Consider the following 15,727-nt stretch of genomic DNA (forward strand, 5'->3'; position numbering starts at 1 on the left):
CTTAAATAAAGACAATTACTGTTCCTCTAACTGCTCTGTCTGACCCACTGCAACTTTCTCCACTGCTTTCTCAGGAGAAGTTCTTTACTGTGTGATTGATGGCATTGTGAACTAACAGGTAGTTAAATTGATTTAAAAATGGTGCACTGAGTCGAAACAGCTTGTTGTTTTTGAGTGGAGGTGGGATATGATTTTACCCCCAGCTATACCTGTACACCTGGATGCATTTACAGTTGATCAATTAGGTTGTCAGCATTTGTTTTCTTGGTTGAAAATTCTTGCCTGCACATGTGTGCAAATTCAAGAACCTTACAAATATCCTGGGAGGAATTCAATCTCAAAAAACAACTTTTTGAAAAATTTCACTCCCCTTCTGTCCATGTTATAAAAATACTCTCCTTGAAAAATGATTTGTGTTCGATATATAAAAAAAGATGTTGGTTTAGCTATTTAAAATTTCTTAAAATTAAATTTACTTTCTCCTTCCCTGAAGAATCCAAAATTTATGAAGACATAGATATACAAATAAATTTAACTAATGGACACGTCTTCATGCTTCAATCAATGCATTTGCAATGCTCGTATGTAAGCAGCGGGTTTCAAGTTTTCACATGACACATTAAGTCATGAAGTTTCCAAATGAAACTTTCCCCCCTTCAGATCAAGGTGAAAACAGACTTTGTGTAACAACAAAACTGAAGTAATTAATAAGCAAAACACATTTTTGAATGGAGGAGTTTTTACATTTTAACATTCAAATTTTGAAGCAGGGCTCTGTGAGGAGGAGTGGGCAGCTCTGAACTCACTGACTCCTTAATAGTCTGGAGAGTGAAAGGTCATGTTGATGCGAGGGCTGACAAGCTCAAGTGTCCCACAAAATGATAGAGCTTCATCCGTGTTCCCTCATGTCAAATATTCCATCTTATCAGGGAAGGCCTCAGTAGCATCCTGCACTCAAACCACACACATTCTGGAGTGCACTGCTGCAGCATTGTTGTTCTTCATTTCAGAGATATTTTATGGTTTGTTTTCTTCTAAATTACTATTAAAATGATGACATAACTCTGAGCAATCTCAAGTTTTGTGCATGCAGAATCTGCAGTCGGCAGAACACGGGATGCTGAACAAAGCCAGACAACACTGTATCGGGCAGGGATCAGAACCAATCCACTGATCCTCTTTCCCCAGAGGCTCATCCAGCTTTGGAGCCTCTAAGATCTCTGCACGATATATGGCTAAGAACAAGCGCTGTCGCAGCTAAGCCCAAGGTTTCTTAAGTTCATTCTCTGCCTAACCTTCAAGTGCATGAGTCAGGTGTGAATGAGATAACGTGTCGCCTTTGTGCATGTACTCTACTATTGTTGTATGGACAAAAAAGCAATCCTCTCTGTTCGTACACCTCCATAAATTTATTATTCATTTTATTTATTAATTTATTTGCTTACACGTATTACATCACACATACGTACAGTAGAGGTCATTTCATACATCAAATGATAGATTTCTAATGTCTGAATGACAGCTGATGGGAAAGTAGAAAGTACATAGAGCATTATTTGGTATTTCACAAAGGATCCTTGAAGGAAAAGCAAGTTGCCATTTTTTAAATCACGGGAGCCAAACCAGTGGTAGAACCATCCATATAAAATGTGTAGCAGGAACTGTGAGTTAAGTTTCAGGGGATGATCCAGTTGATGTTTTTGTACAGTTTTAGCTCCAGTGATCACTACAGCTCCCTGCTTCACCTCAAGCAACAGAAAAGGTGTTTCCAGGTAGTCCCAAAGCCATTCTGATAGGATTAAGTGCCTTTGATTGATGCCCCATTGATTAGAGGAGATGACATTGTGTAACAGGAAGTTGAGAGCCACAGCTCGTCTTTGTCCCAGGAAGGACGTTGCTAAAAATGTTTTAGAAAGTGCACGGGGAGTTCACATGCCTGACCAGATCAAGTACAATTCAGCTTTACATGGAGAGGTTTTGTGGAGAGATTCACATTGAGTTGACAGCATGTCAACTGTTTCACTGTTTCACTCTTTCTTCACTGTTTCATCAGTGAAGAAAGAAGCAGCATCTTTAGAAACACAAGTCGTCTGCATATTCATATGAAAAGGCTTTGGTAGCCTTCTTTACCTCCTCTGTAAGAAGGGTATTTAGTCTAAAGCTGTGTGGATCTCCAACGCTGGCTGGCAATCAAATCAAATCCTATCAAAGCTTCTTACAGGAGAGGTAGATCTACTGTAACCTGTTTGACTGCGACTCTTGCCTCCTTAGAAGAAGCAAAGGTTGCTTTTACATCTTTCGAATCAATTTTATGCTTCAGTAATTAAGTTTACACAATATATATTTTACAATTGCTATGTCACAAACTATATACATGTGAAATCATGCACATTTAAAAGAAATCTTTCATGACTCAATATGGAATTGTGCTCTAAACATTTGTGTAAATTATTATTATTATTGTTGTTGTTATTTTTCCAGATAGTCAGACATGAATAAAACAACTCAAAGGTGTTTATCAACGCTGACAATAAAGTTGCACAAATTCAAAACATATTCTTGATGCCTGAATGTGATTTTAGTGTGCATTTGTTCACAGATTCAGAACGCCATCTCTCAAAGCGTGCCTCTAACTCGCCATCCATGAAGACAGTTCAAGTACAAAATTCTCAGTCAAAGAATCAAAAAAAAATATATATATGTATATAGATAGATTGCATATTAAAATAAATATACCCTCACATAACTCATCGGTGCCTTTGAGGTAAGAAAACATCAGCCCTTCTTGATGGAGCGTTATCACTCGCTGTAGTATTGGCGTTACAGCATTAGCAGATCCTTCCAATTGCAGTTTCTGTCTTTTTTTTGTGTTCATGAAAATAATTTTACATCTCATTAAATGTTACTCATGCCACTTAAACTGTTAACCAAAAACACAATTTCAACCCCCTTCTCATGATCCTTGTAAGTATAAAGTTCTGTGATTACTGTCCCTGCCTGTCCTCCTACCCTCCACACATGGCCTGCCACTGCCAGAACAGTAGCAGCTAAGTGCATTGTGCAACCTACCGCAAAACTATTGCTTTGGCATGGATACACTCCACATGTAGTGCATGTAGTACTCTATTTGAACGATTTGTACTAGCTTGACTTTGGAACATTGGATTACAGCTTGTGAGCTTCTCCAACGGTGGTTTCAAACCATAAATGTCAGGAATGTTTCAGTTATTCCTAAATTAAAGGGAAATATATGTTGTCAATGTGTGTATTGTTTTTTTGATTGTTGTGTATTGTACAAAGCAGAGGAAGGAGGAAGTTTCACATACATCGCATCTTCAGAATCAAACGGCTTCTCTTGCAGCCAGAGTCCCAACATTACTTCTTGGTGATGTTTATGACTCTCCTTGGAGAATGGTTAAACTTGCCTAATCCAGACTAGACTGTAGGCCAGACCTGACTACACTAGACTGAAGTAGGCTAGACCAAACCAAGATCATACCAAACAGGGTTTGACTGGCCTGCACCAGAGCAGACAGCACCTAACCTGAACTACGCTGATGTAGATCAGACCAGACCAAGCCAGCCTAGCAAAGATCCAACTAGATGACATGTCAGACCAGAATTAGAGGCTTGCGTAGCCTAGATTAATCCTAAACAGACCACATCAGCCCAAATCCAAGCATTGGAGGAATTTAGCAGATGGTGCAGGTCTTCGACTTCCCTGCTTCGGAAGCTCCACCACCAGCTAGATAAAGACACAGAAATTAAAAAAAGATGTATGGATATATGGTCACTCTCTACCCTGAGCACTAGATCTTCTGTCAGGCCATCAACTGGACCAGTATGTGCAGATGTTTATTTTTTTTATTTTACCTTTCTTGGCTTCCTCTTCTTCTAGTTTCTTCTTCTCATCCTCGATGGCCTTCATCTTTGCATTGTATACCTCAGCCAGCTCGTTCCAGTGTGACCTGTTGTTGTTCAGACCATCAAACATGGGCTGGATCTCTTTGTGGAATCTGGAGAACTCCTGGTAAATGGAGGGAAACACACTGGAAGTAAGTTTATGTTGTTCACAGTGTGGGGTACATAGAGGGAGAATAACTTAAAAAGTCCACAGCGACGCCTGACACATGTTAATTGCTAGGCATGTAGCCTGTGTGTGAGTTCTTGCTCAAATACCATCCTGACAAACTGACAAACAGCTAGCTGACATTCCTGCTGGGGCCAGCTGGGTTCAATGGGTTCATCTCTATACATCTTTGTTATTCAGCCTAAGATGGTTAAAGCCAGAACCGCACCTCTAACACTTACAGTGAGACTGTATGAGAAATAATTTAACTCAACAGCCATTTTGTAGTCTGTAGGAATGGGTCTTTTTGTACATAAAGTGCCCATGTTGTTTTGTGTTCCCATATAAAGTGTTAGTTATTCAGCTCTATTACCTGATATTTAAATCTACAGCTTTCTGACACAGTCTCATCAAAAATGAAACCTACATAGCAGGTTTACAGATCAGTATTCACTGAACAGTCAGAGGTGAGCTTGGAAATAAATATTAATGTCTTGAAAATAGAAGTTACACTTTAAACTAAGGTCTTGAAGTGAGGTTAATGACTCAGTTTAGTTGTACTTATGGTTTACATTTGTTGAGCTCTGATTTCTTGAAAGTATCAAAATTGAATAAATTGAACTGAATCAAAACAACTCATGGGCAGAAGCAGTTTTTTTATGGTGCTTTGCTGAAAATCAAAATCCAATCAAAGCCGGATTAAATCGCTGCACCCCTGTTAGACTGTGGCTCTGCTTAAATTCCAGCAGTTACTGATGAATTCTCTCAGGAGAAGTGGTGGGACTGTACGGTGTAAAAGCTAACAGTACCTTGTATACAAATGAGCACACAAAGTCGATGAAACCGCACTGCATCTTGGGTAGCTGTTCGGCACAGTTTCTGTCCATCATGGGCTGTGAGAGACAGAGGAGAGATTTTCAGGTGGAAAATGTGGTGATCACTTGTTCTACAATACTGAGAAACTTGTTAAAACTAAAGGTGAAGGTAAGAGAAGGGTTACAACTCTTACAATTGGTTGTTGGTCCAAAACAGTTCTCTCTAAATCTCCCTGTTCCCAGAATTCAGCGGCCACCATCAGAGCCACCTGGAGACAAACAGACAGGCAGAACTAAGAATGACAACGGGAAATAGAAGACAAATAGACGGAGAAAGGGATTGCCACATTTCACTCTCAGGATATTATTTTATCTTGTGAGGGTTATTTCCAATCTTTTCCTACCTACAGTATTTACTGCGATGGACGGTTCAGAATCTCTTTTAGCAGATAAAAATATGGAACTTATTTTTGGCTTCTGTAAAGCTTTTAGCATTTGATCTCACAGCGACAACAAACTAATATAAGTGGCCTATTAAGCCCAGGCTGTTTTGCTGCCATTGCTTTGTACTCCTGTATTCTTTTTAAAAAGAAAATGATTGCAGCTCTATGTATTATTTTGGAAGTAATGACCTGATAAAAGACTGAAGACAAGCAGGATGAAATAATTGTAAAATCAAACCAGCTGGTTTTAGCAGAACAAAATAGATTAAAAACCTATTATTTGTATTATTTGCTCCTGAGCTTTCTGTGACCTTTTCGCATCTTGCGCGCTTCTCTCTATGTTTTTAAATCAGCCCATGCGAAGCCTGCTCTGACAAAAGGGTGAGGGCTCTGAAGGGGACTCAAATGCACGACTCGAGTACACAGGAATGAGAGGCAAAGAGCAGGTCCAAACAGGCTCGGTACACTGGTCGGTTCAGGCAGAGGTATCAAAGTCGTGAGGAAAAGGGAAAAACTGTAAGAAGACAAACCGGGTCAAATCACACAGGGAGAAACACAAGGAACTAATGGTGGAACGCTTGACTAAACAGACAAAGACGATCTGGCAAAGGAGAACAAAGGAGAGGGCAGGACTTAAATACACTAGGAGGCGGGGAAACAATAAGACACAGGTGCAACACATTAGGGGCGGGGCAGGTAATCACTGAGGCGGGAAACACAGGAGGACAGGAAGTGAATCTACAAAAAAAGACAAAGGGGTTAGCAATTTCAAAACAGGAAACTAACTAAACTGGTATTGAGGAACACACAGACAAACAGGACATGACTAAGGAGCTGGATGTGACATGCTCACCCACCTTGCTCTGTACCTCCCAGGGTTTGGTGATAGCTGACAAGTCACAGCCTGTCATCATCATGGCCCTGGAGGTGTGAGACATAAAGACAGTCAGGGAACAGGAGGTGAAACCCTGCCCGTTAAAGTAAGCTGGACAGAATTTCCTCAGCAGCTTTTGCTATGTTTTTGCTTGAGATCAGATACATACATGACGATTTCCTTCCTGATAGGGTTGTTGGAAACATAGGCAGTGGCCTCCTTTTCATCTGTCATTGGCTCAGTGGCATTCACAATGTTTTGGAACATGGTTCTCTTTCTGTGTGAGGACAAACAGATGAGATAGTGGACAGCCCAAATGAACTAATCAAACACACAAACTGATTTCCCAAAACCTACTGAGTCAAAAGGAGGACACAGGGAGACAAACATGGATTGGCAGCAGCTAAACTTTTGAGCAACATCAGCTATAGTCAGCCAGTCTTCCACTAAGATTATTTCATGTCTGCCCCTAACTGTGGCTGCAGCATAACAGCTGCTCGTACTTCAATAAGTAAATATTTCAGAGAGCCTACTTGAAGTAAAGGGCCAGATCAGTGGCAATGATGCAGACATCAAACAAGTGCTGCACATTCTCAAACTGACGCTTCTGGAGGTTGCAGAAGATGTTCAGGCTCTGTAAGAGACAGTGAGGAGTGGTCAAAATATGTGTGTGTTTTCCTATGCAAGTCTGTTATTTAATTATTGGACCAATAAATGTGTTGCACCTCCTCTCCCATGAGTGTCTTGCTGTACTCCAAGTGGTGCCTCTCCATAATGGAAGAGCCATGAAGTTTGGCCAGAGGAGATGCGCTCCTACGGAAAAAAAAAAGAGTCAAACATACGAAAAATAAATAGACACACAGGTTACACACATACCTGCACTTTCAAAACAGAACAACTTGATATGACTTGCTTTGTCTGGTAGAGGTTGTTGGTTCCTCTGTGGTCAATATCATGGCAGAAAGCAGCAGCCACCATGGCAAAGGCATCTAGATCAGAGTAGTACTTCCTCAGCTTCCCTGTCTGCAGGAGGAAAGAGACAAATTACACAAATCTTCTTATGTGGAAGTGTTGTATAGATCATGGGTACCTATAAAATGATTCATTTGTAGCCCGTTTCTAGACATTTTAAACCCAGAAACAGCAAAATATTGGGTATTATCAATACTCATTTTAAGCACAATAATGTTCTATGGTGCAGAAACATGATTTTAATTAGTTAATGTGGACAGTATTTCACCTGTGTTGGTGCAATTCTCAATTAGCTTTATGAAGGAAAGAACATTTTATGGGCCAATGTAAGTGGTTTACTTTCTTGTAAGACACAGCTGCCTGTTTAACTGTCAGCAGATGCACTATATACTGTGCCATTAGCTGTAGTGTGAAAGTTATTGGGATCACTTGCTCTCTCTGTGAAAGAGAATGAGCAGTCTGCAGTTCCTGTCCGTTTGTAAGCTAGTTTGGGTTGACAGCAGATGTTGTGCAGGTGTTACCTGGAGCAGGCAGAACATGGTGTGGCCTACGTTGAAGCCGTGCCTCCAGTTGTGGTAGGTGATTGCACGGTAACCCTTCCTCACCGTGTACATCCACCTGGTCAGTGTCTGAAAGGGAGAGAGAGGGTGGGTATTGTTCAGAGGGGTTTCAGAAAAGCTGTGACCCAGTGTGATGTGCCCGTGTTTTAAAAAGTACACTTTAGTCCTTGTGCCCAGGGAAACCCACTCCGCCTCCACAGCTATACCGCCGGGTGTCACTCAGATTTGTAGCTACAGCATGATATGCTTCCAGAGGCTAATTAAGGATAACATCTACTTCTCTTTTCCCAGCAAAACAGACCCATGGCAGTTTGACTGTCACCCCAAAAGATTCGCAAATGCTTCTGAACATTCTGCTTCTCTAAGGCTCATTGTCTCTCTTCTTTACTTAGTTTAAAATACCCAGATTTCATAAAAGAAGTTAAAAATCCAAATGGTGTTTATGGGGATTACACTTCACTGCAAAGTCATTTAATAGCAAGGACAGCACAGGGAGGAAATGCAAAAAATGCAAATCAGTCACTCAAAGCAATATAAAATATCTAATTCCAATTTTTTAATATATATATTTTAAATATACACTGATCAAATGCCACCAAAGGCATCACTAAGAGCTTCCCGTTAGGCCAGACACATCAATATAAGGGTCTGACTCACCTCTGCGGGAACTTTAAACTTTTCAACAACTCCGAGCTCAAAGAACATGCGAATGCCAGCTTTGATGAGGTCGAACTCTGAAACGGGGAAGTCACTGAAGGAGAACAGGTACAGACTCTCTCCGTTGACGTTGTCAGCTGGCGGGCAGTTTGCTTTCTGCACAAAATTATTTCATTCATGCATTTATTCAATTTGTATGAGCCTGTGTGTATGATGACTGTATTTATCTTATAGCATGTACTGTTTTCACAAAGTTTTTTTTTTTCATTCCAGGTTTTTGTCTTGAAGGATCAAACAAAACATACCAATAGTTTGTACATCTCTTTCTGGTCGCAGTCCTCAGGCTCTGCGTCAAACTTCTCTTTGGTGTTCTGGTTGTAAAAGACAGGACAATCATTTGAAATCACATTTACATTCCACCCAAGAACCTGCTGCCATTGTCTACAACCATTTAGAGCTTGAATTCCTACATCGGCAACAAAAGGCAGAAAAAAATGCAAAAATATCCTGATGTTTTCAGACACTTCAGACAAGAGCTCCAAGCAGTAACCCTGTAAACCGTCGTGTCATCATCTCAAATATTAGCTCCCAAGTGGATAAATGATCCATCAGAGCTTCTGTTAGTCCTCTAATAGCTGCTACTGGATGACTTCTATTAAAAAAGCTATTCATGCTGCATTAACCTTTGACTACTTTTAATTCCTGCTTGAGTGGCCTCTTGAAAAGATGTTGAGAGATCAAAGGTAGGGTCTCTGGAGAGAAACTATAGAAGAGGGTCAGGTTAATACTGACCAGAATGGACTGCAGCTCATCTGTGGTGCATCTGGTTTGGTACATGAGCATCTCCTGGGCAATGTCTTTCCTGTACTCCATGCGGTTCAGCTTGTCGTAGGTGTCGCAGTTCAGCACTGACCAGCCCAAGAACTGTGTCAGGGCCTGGAGCAAATATTGAGAGTGGGAAAGAATGAGGGAAGAGAAAGATATCCAACCAAGAAACAGGAGAGCTGGTCCCCTCTTTCACCATGATTAAGGTATTTTCAAATTCTGCTACTGAATGAACTGAGTGGCAGATATTTCTAGATACTTTTCTTCACTTGACATGTGGGTGGCACAAGAGCAAACACCATATCTCAAAGAACTAAAAAGTTACTGCTTTACTTGCTGTTTTAGGGGCATTGCTTCATTAAAATGCAAATGTATGCTGCAACACAAAAAAGAATAAATCTTTCCCTCTGTAGAGGAAATATGTGGTGAAGTGTTGACAAGAGTGCATCTACACAGACTTAAGATTCAAAATGAGACAAACTGCATGACGGTGACGAGATGTAAAAAATGAGAGAGAGGATACAAGGTGCTAACCTCAGTGATCTGTTCATCATGTTCATCAAACGGTTTGCCATCTTTCCTGTTGAAGAAAGTGGCGATGCCCACAATTTCTTCCTTCTTGTTGACAATGGGCAGCGACAGGACATTCTTGATGACAAAACCTGTCTCATCCACAGCCTCTTTCTGAAAGACATTGAAATAAAATGTTTTAAATGAGGGCTCCATTCTTTCTGAATACGAGCATTGAAACAGTACGATAGAAAATCTGCATATTGTGCAGGGGAAGCCTCAATTTGTATTACATAATCAGTAAAAGTACAAATCAACAGATACTGATGTTCATTCTATTGTGTGCATATGTGGAATCAGCTATTTAGCACATACCACAGTGACCATGCACAATTGCATGTGTCCTGTATGTTGCTCTAAAACAAATGGACAGTAAAAGCGTCCCCACCTGGAAAGTGAAGAAGTCGTCTGCAGCCACGTTCATCATGTTGCAAATCTGCAGTCACATGAAAAACATTAGACAGTTAGACGACTTATGATCATTTGCTGCCTTATCATTTCTAATCGTAACTGCTATTTCTAATCAACCTTTGGAATCATTTATCTGTGAATAATATTTGTCTACATTTGACATTTGCTGGATGTAATAGCTTAAGTCAGCCAGTGGAATTTTAGTATGTTCACTGCAGCATGTTCAACATTTTTTTTGTGTGTCACAAGTCAGAGTATTGTCATTTGTTTATAATTCTAGTGATTCTGTTAGTGAATTGCCCTGCAGCAGCCGAGAAGGACTTACAAAGCCGTTCTCTGCAACGTAGGTTGGCAGTCCGCTGACTAAAGCCCAGTGGTCTGCAGGTGGACCACTAAAAGAGAGAAACACACAGAGCTGTGTGAGCTGGAGTGAACAAATTATTCCCTGAGAAGCATGTTAAACAGTGCTGACACTCATGCAGATGTTTCTTCCACCTTCGATTCAAATTTACTCAGCTATTGCTTCACATTAGTCCCCAAATAACACTCATCAGAAAGCGTCAGAACTGTCTGCAACAGCAGACAGATGCAAAAGGGATGGGTGGACAAGCATGACTGCTTCATGTATTTTAGAATATACTGGTTTCCTCGATTTAATAAGCTGTAACAGGTGGACTTAAAATTCTGTTCATGTTACTGAGTGGGGTGACTAAAGTAAACAAAGTCCGGATTTTTTATTTTGCTCTTCAATTTCTTGATCTCAAAGCAAGGAAACAATTTGTTTGTTTTTTATGCTCTATTTTGACATGTTCTGAATTGGTGACATTGGTGGCACATTTGTACCACGTTGTTCATGCTGCTTACGGTATGACTTTGATTTCTTCTTTGCCTTCGAGGAGGTAGTCAATGATCTTGTAAAAGATGACTTCCTGTATGAAAAGGCGAAGCCTGTTAGAAATGACTAATCAGCTTTAACTCTGTTAGACAATAGAAAAGTTAAAGAGAGTGGGATTTTAAATGCCACAAGTGACAGAAACGGATGTAATGAGGAGGAAGCTTGTCACCCTGCCGTCTGGTGTTTTCGGTCCTTTATAGGGTTCCACATCTCCCAGTTTCACCGGCCATTCATCATAGAATTCCTGCACAATAACAGTTTTAAGTTATTTATTCCTGTAGCCATGAACACTATCTATTCAGTCTTGTCTGTGAAATTGAATCTATTCCGCAAGACCAACCTTCTCTTTGGTCATGTCCAACAGGCCCACTGAGTATCGTTCACATTGTAGATAGGTCCTTACAGTGTAGAGTGCTTTGTGGAACTGTCTCTCAATATCTGTCAACTCCTCAAACACTTTACTGGCTGACCAGAGCAGCACCTTTGAGAAAAAAAAGCAGGCATGAATGGACGTAATTGTGATGTCTGTGTTTATAGTATTAGACCTGTTTTGTGCATTTGAAGTACAAACAGGCAAATAACAGGAGACAGTTTTCATCAGTGCCTAATGATGGGAGATTCCCACTGGATAGCATCACAGTGTAGCATATCCACTCTCGCACTCCTCAACTCAAAGGAGGCTTAGAGCCTTTATGTATCAATGAGCAGCGGTTGAGTTTACCTGGCTCCTCCTGGACTCCACATTGAACATGTAGGCTGTGTAATGCTGCAGGGCGATGACTTGAGCAAAGGTCATGTACTTGTGGAAGAGCTATGGACAAAATCAGATCAGAGGGTTCATTAAAACACAAAGGCAGATTTAAGACTGTGCCTAGACTGTGCTTACTAGACACTACACTTTTTAGAAGCAGTAGAGATTTGCCTAAGAAAAGATGTGATTTGTCATATAAAGTGAACTCCATAGGAACAGTGTGGTGGGTCTAAGGAGTATGTATCCTCAGAATGTGGTTCACATATGATGAAATTTAGATGGCAAATCAGTAAATATTGACTTAAACTTAACTCTTTCTTGTAAATGATACTTTATAAGGTCTTTTAAGTCCACGTCTGGCTAATGTTTACACAGATTGCACACATTTTGTACAATCACTGTCTCTCTGTCTTTACACCTAACACAAAGACGCCAGACATTATAACGCATCTCAGCAGTTAAATCCTTTGGCCTGTGTATCATTTCTGCCAATCCTCTCCTTAAATCTCTTTACCCACTTTTTCACTTCCTATGAATCACCATTATAACTGAGAATCAACCGCAATAGTCTGTAAAAACATCATTTCCATGTGACCCATTTCATTCTTTAAGGAGTTGTGCCTCAGTATGAATTCATAGCTTCTCAATAACAAGAGACAGTTGTGAATATTTTCTCACATAGACTACAGAGATAACATATTCCTAGTTCTGCCTTTTTTCAAGCTGAATACTCAAAAGCAACCGCATCAAGTCAGTCAGGTCTGATTGACTCTCACTGACATGATGGGAGTGTTTTGCACTCTACTGGTGAGCTGTAATTACAGCAATAATCTTTATTTAGATGCAAATTTCAAATGGCAAAGCACAGGGCTTGTTAAAGTTGCAGACAAGACACTATGGATATGAATAGAGAATTCATGCAAAACAGGTGTATTATAGCTTCATAAATCAACACAGAACACAAATAAAGTTTATCTGATACTATAATGGTCAAATTCAAGTTCAGTTTAATAATCTGTGTCTAAGTGTCCAAAATACAACATTATTCAAGCTCAATCAGTGAGTCAATATACATGTTTAAGTGTGTGTGTGTGTGTGTGTGTGTGTGTGTGTGTTCTTACAGCCTCATCCTCTGCAGAGAAGGCATCAGCTCCTATTTTGTTTAGTACCATAACGACTCCGAGGCATTCTTTTTCAGCTATCAGAGGGAAAGTGAGCATGCATTTTGTCTTGTATCCAGTCTGTTTGTCCACAAAGTCACTGAACTTTGGATTCTGGATTGAGAGACAAAGAAAACTTCAGATCAGGTGTGGTTAAACCGAAAAGGTGGATACAACACAACATTACTGACATCCAACAACACAACTACACCGTTCATTTCATTCTGCACAGTTCGGTGTTGTTTGCATGTGCCCATGAACTGCCTTTCAGATTGAAAGATTCATATTCATAATGTGTCTAATGCTGACTTTTTCCAAATACAGGGCACCTTGGTGCCTGAAATAAAAACTATGATTTGTTGTTTGTTCAGTAATAAATATGCTATTATTGTCTACACATGGCAGCAAAAGACATTCATGCTGCATTCACATTTGTCATTTGACTAGATGGGTCAGTATATCATCACATTCTTCAGCTGACAATTATGGCAATCAAACTGATGCAAGCCCATAGGGAAGGTGGGTTTCATGGTTTTCATCAAACTTGTTACACGCAAAATGCAAAAATAAAACGTGCATCTGATGCTATGCACGTTTATAAACTATAGTCTGCTATCTTACGGACACTGATTTGTATGGCTTAGTAAGTTTAGCCAACGACCTTTAGCTAATAAATTCAAGTTTATAAGACAAAGAATTAATTTCATCTTTTAAAACGCCCTCCAATAGAGGTCAAACGCCTGAATCACGCAACCACAACTTTCCTCGAGAGCGCGCGCACTATGGAGCGCGGTTCCTTCACCACCTCTCACCTTTGAGACGTCAGGGACATTTTGGGGCTTTTTGGACTGCGCGGTGTGGCCGACAATACCCATGTCCAGAGGGAACACAATTTCAGTCTGCGGATGGACGATGTTTGCATCGTATTTGGATGTTGGAGTCACGTCAAAGAGGCATGTGGCGAGCTCAGGTATTCCGTTTCTGGACCTGCACAGGTAATAACTGACCCTGTCGGCCTGTAAGATTAGGGCAATTCTCTGGAACACCTTGTGAAGGGACTTCTCCACATCTCCCTGTTTTTGCATCTCCTGGACCATCTCGAAGATGATGGCGGCCTCTTGCACGGAGTTAATATCCTTGAAAGACGCGGTGTCTTTGACATCGACAGGTGCCGAAAAGGCGGCGGCCAAGGCTTCGGCGCGTAACTTCTTATCGAAGTACTCTTTGGCGAACTGCGGGTTGTTCTCCAGGTATTTCTCCACGCTATCCTTGTCTGCCATGGTGATCTAGTGTAGTTTCGTATTCCCGTCCTCTTTTTCACAAAAGCATCACCTGTAGAAACGGTGAGGGGAGCTGGGCTGTGGCCTACAGGATGGGGTGGCTCAGTAGCATCCGTCTGCGCGGACGTGCATTCCCCTCCACGGTCCCCGAGGGAGTCAGGAATGCATACCGTGTCTGCAGACAGACAGAGCAGGACAGAGTGCGGCTTAGAGGCTGAAAGGATCAAAGTGGCCGCTAATTAATGTGACGTCATGACATTAAAACCCCTGCTTTAAGCGTCCTTAACCCGCAAATCCCAGCGCTGATCATTTTATATCGGGCGCTTCTCCCCATCTGAGGGAGGAAGCAAGAGGAGGCGAGAATGAGACTGTTGCCAATGTGTTAAAACGCCAGGTTTGGCTGCATGTTGGCTGCATGGACTACACCAGAAAAGGGTGCCATCAGGATCAGTGGTGACATGATCAGATCAGAGACAAATATCTGAAATGTATGAGAAAACAAAACTGAAGAAACACTGTTGCAACACCTCATGGGTTCATGTGGTTCTCTAAAGGAATTACTAAAGTCCAACCACTGGCTGCAGTGAAGCTCCATGGAGCTGTGCAAGCTTATGTGCCTCGCTAAAGAGCATCCCAAGTCCAGTTACTGGACTCACACCAGTGGCCCACTGTTCCTGTGTCATATTTCATGTGTCATCCCTGTTGACAGCACACAATTTGAGCTATCGGGAGACATGACAGCAGCCTTACTTGCCTTAAATAACATCCTACTGAGCGAAACCTGCATTAGGTACTGTCTGTTCTATCCTTGTTGTTGTTGCTACAGTGGAGGAAGTACCTAAACAGTGTCAGCCACTGACAGTGATCGGGCTCAGAGCCATAATGGTATCCTATCTAATGCTCTAAATGTGTGAGCAGCCTACCTGCTCTAATGCAATCACCATCATCAAGGAGGTATCAGTCCTAGAACTGGAAATTAGCCAATTAGTGGGACTTGGACGTCTGAGAACAAGGCCCTAAACAAAGATGGCTGGCTATTATTAACTGAGCACACTGTCTGGTTAGCTACTGCTGGCAGGCAGGCAAGACAAGGGGTTTCCCACTATTTTATTTGCTGCAGGGATTAAGGCAAGCTTATCAAGGGAGAACTACAAAAGGTGTAGTGTGTGGGTGTGTGGATGTGAGGTATTGTGGAGATAAATTAGAGCAGCTGATTTCACAGTGGGAGAAACTGGTTGGGTGTTAATGTGTGAAAGAGGAAAGGAAGGCAGGCAGACAAACAGCAGGAAGGCAAGGCAGTTAATTATTGAAATATTTCTGATAGCTAATACCAGTGTTTAGTTTTATAACTAAATAATAATGTGCACCATATTTTTCTTTTCACAGTTTTTCTTTTTACTAAACGCGTTTGAATGGTTTGAATTATCAAATGTATATAATAAAAG

At 41.0% G+C, this 15,727-nt stretch overlaps 1 protein-coding gene across 2 annotated transcripts; it reads right to left on the reverse strand.

The window, feature by feature from the left end:
- Positions 1–3,692: 3,692 nt before the first annotated feature.
- Positions 3,693–14,282, reverse strand: pde6c (phosphodiesterase 6C, cGMP-specific, cone, alpha prime). 2 transcript variants are annotated; one of them, XM_041067329.1, is made up of 22 exons: positions 13,815–14,282; positions 12,964–13,116; positions 11,813–11,902; positions 11,432–11,572; positions 11,261–11,335; positions 11,061–11,125; positions 10,522–10,588; positions 10,174–10,221; positions 9,750–9,899; positions 9,183–9,326; positions 8,696–8,761; positions 8,391–8,546; positions 7,695–7,802; positions 7,115–7,224; positions 6,927–7,014; positions 6,735–6,835; positions 6,371–6,478; positions 6,185–6,248; positions 5,079–5,153; positions 4,879–4,962; positions 3,874–4,027; positions 3,693–3,733 (listed from the first exon to the last, which is right to left on the reverse strand). In XM_041067329.1, the coding sequence occupies exons 1-22, from the start codon at positions 14,280–14,282 to the stop codon at positions 3,693–3,695; spliced, it is 2,556 nt and encodes an 851-aa protein (XP_040923263.1). The 2 variants fall into 2 exon arrangements, with proteins under 2 accessions (XP_040923263.1, XP_040923262.1); XM_041067328.1 differs by having other exon boundaries at positions 3,693–3,745.
- Positions 14,283–15,727: the final 1,445 nt, after the last annotated feature.

The sequence above is a fragment of the Toxotes jaculatrix genome, chromosome 21 (genome assembly GCF_017976425.1).
Source record: "Toxotes jaculatrix isolate fToxJac2 chromosome 21, fToxJac2.pri, whole genome shotgun sequence".
NCBI classification, from domain to species: Eukaryota; Metazoa; Chordata; class Actinopteri; family Toxotidae; genus Toxotes; species Toxotes jaculatrix.

Excerpts from the sequence above, each read along its gene's own strand:
- pde6c (XM_041067328.1), bottom strand. The coding sequence starts at position 14,282 with ATGGCAGACAAGGATAGCGTGGAGAAATACCTGGAGAACAACCCGCAG. Across the intron at positions 7,225-7,694 it reads CCATGTTCTGCCTGCTCCAG|ACAGGGAAGCTGAGGAAGTA; the intron begins GTAACACCTGCA and ends TTCCTCCTGCAG. Across the intron at positions 3,746-3,873 it reads AGAAGAGGAAGCCAAGAAAG|CTGGTGGTGGAGCTTCCGAA; the intron begins GTAAAATAAAAA and ends GTCTTTATCTAG.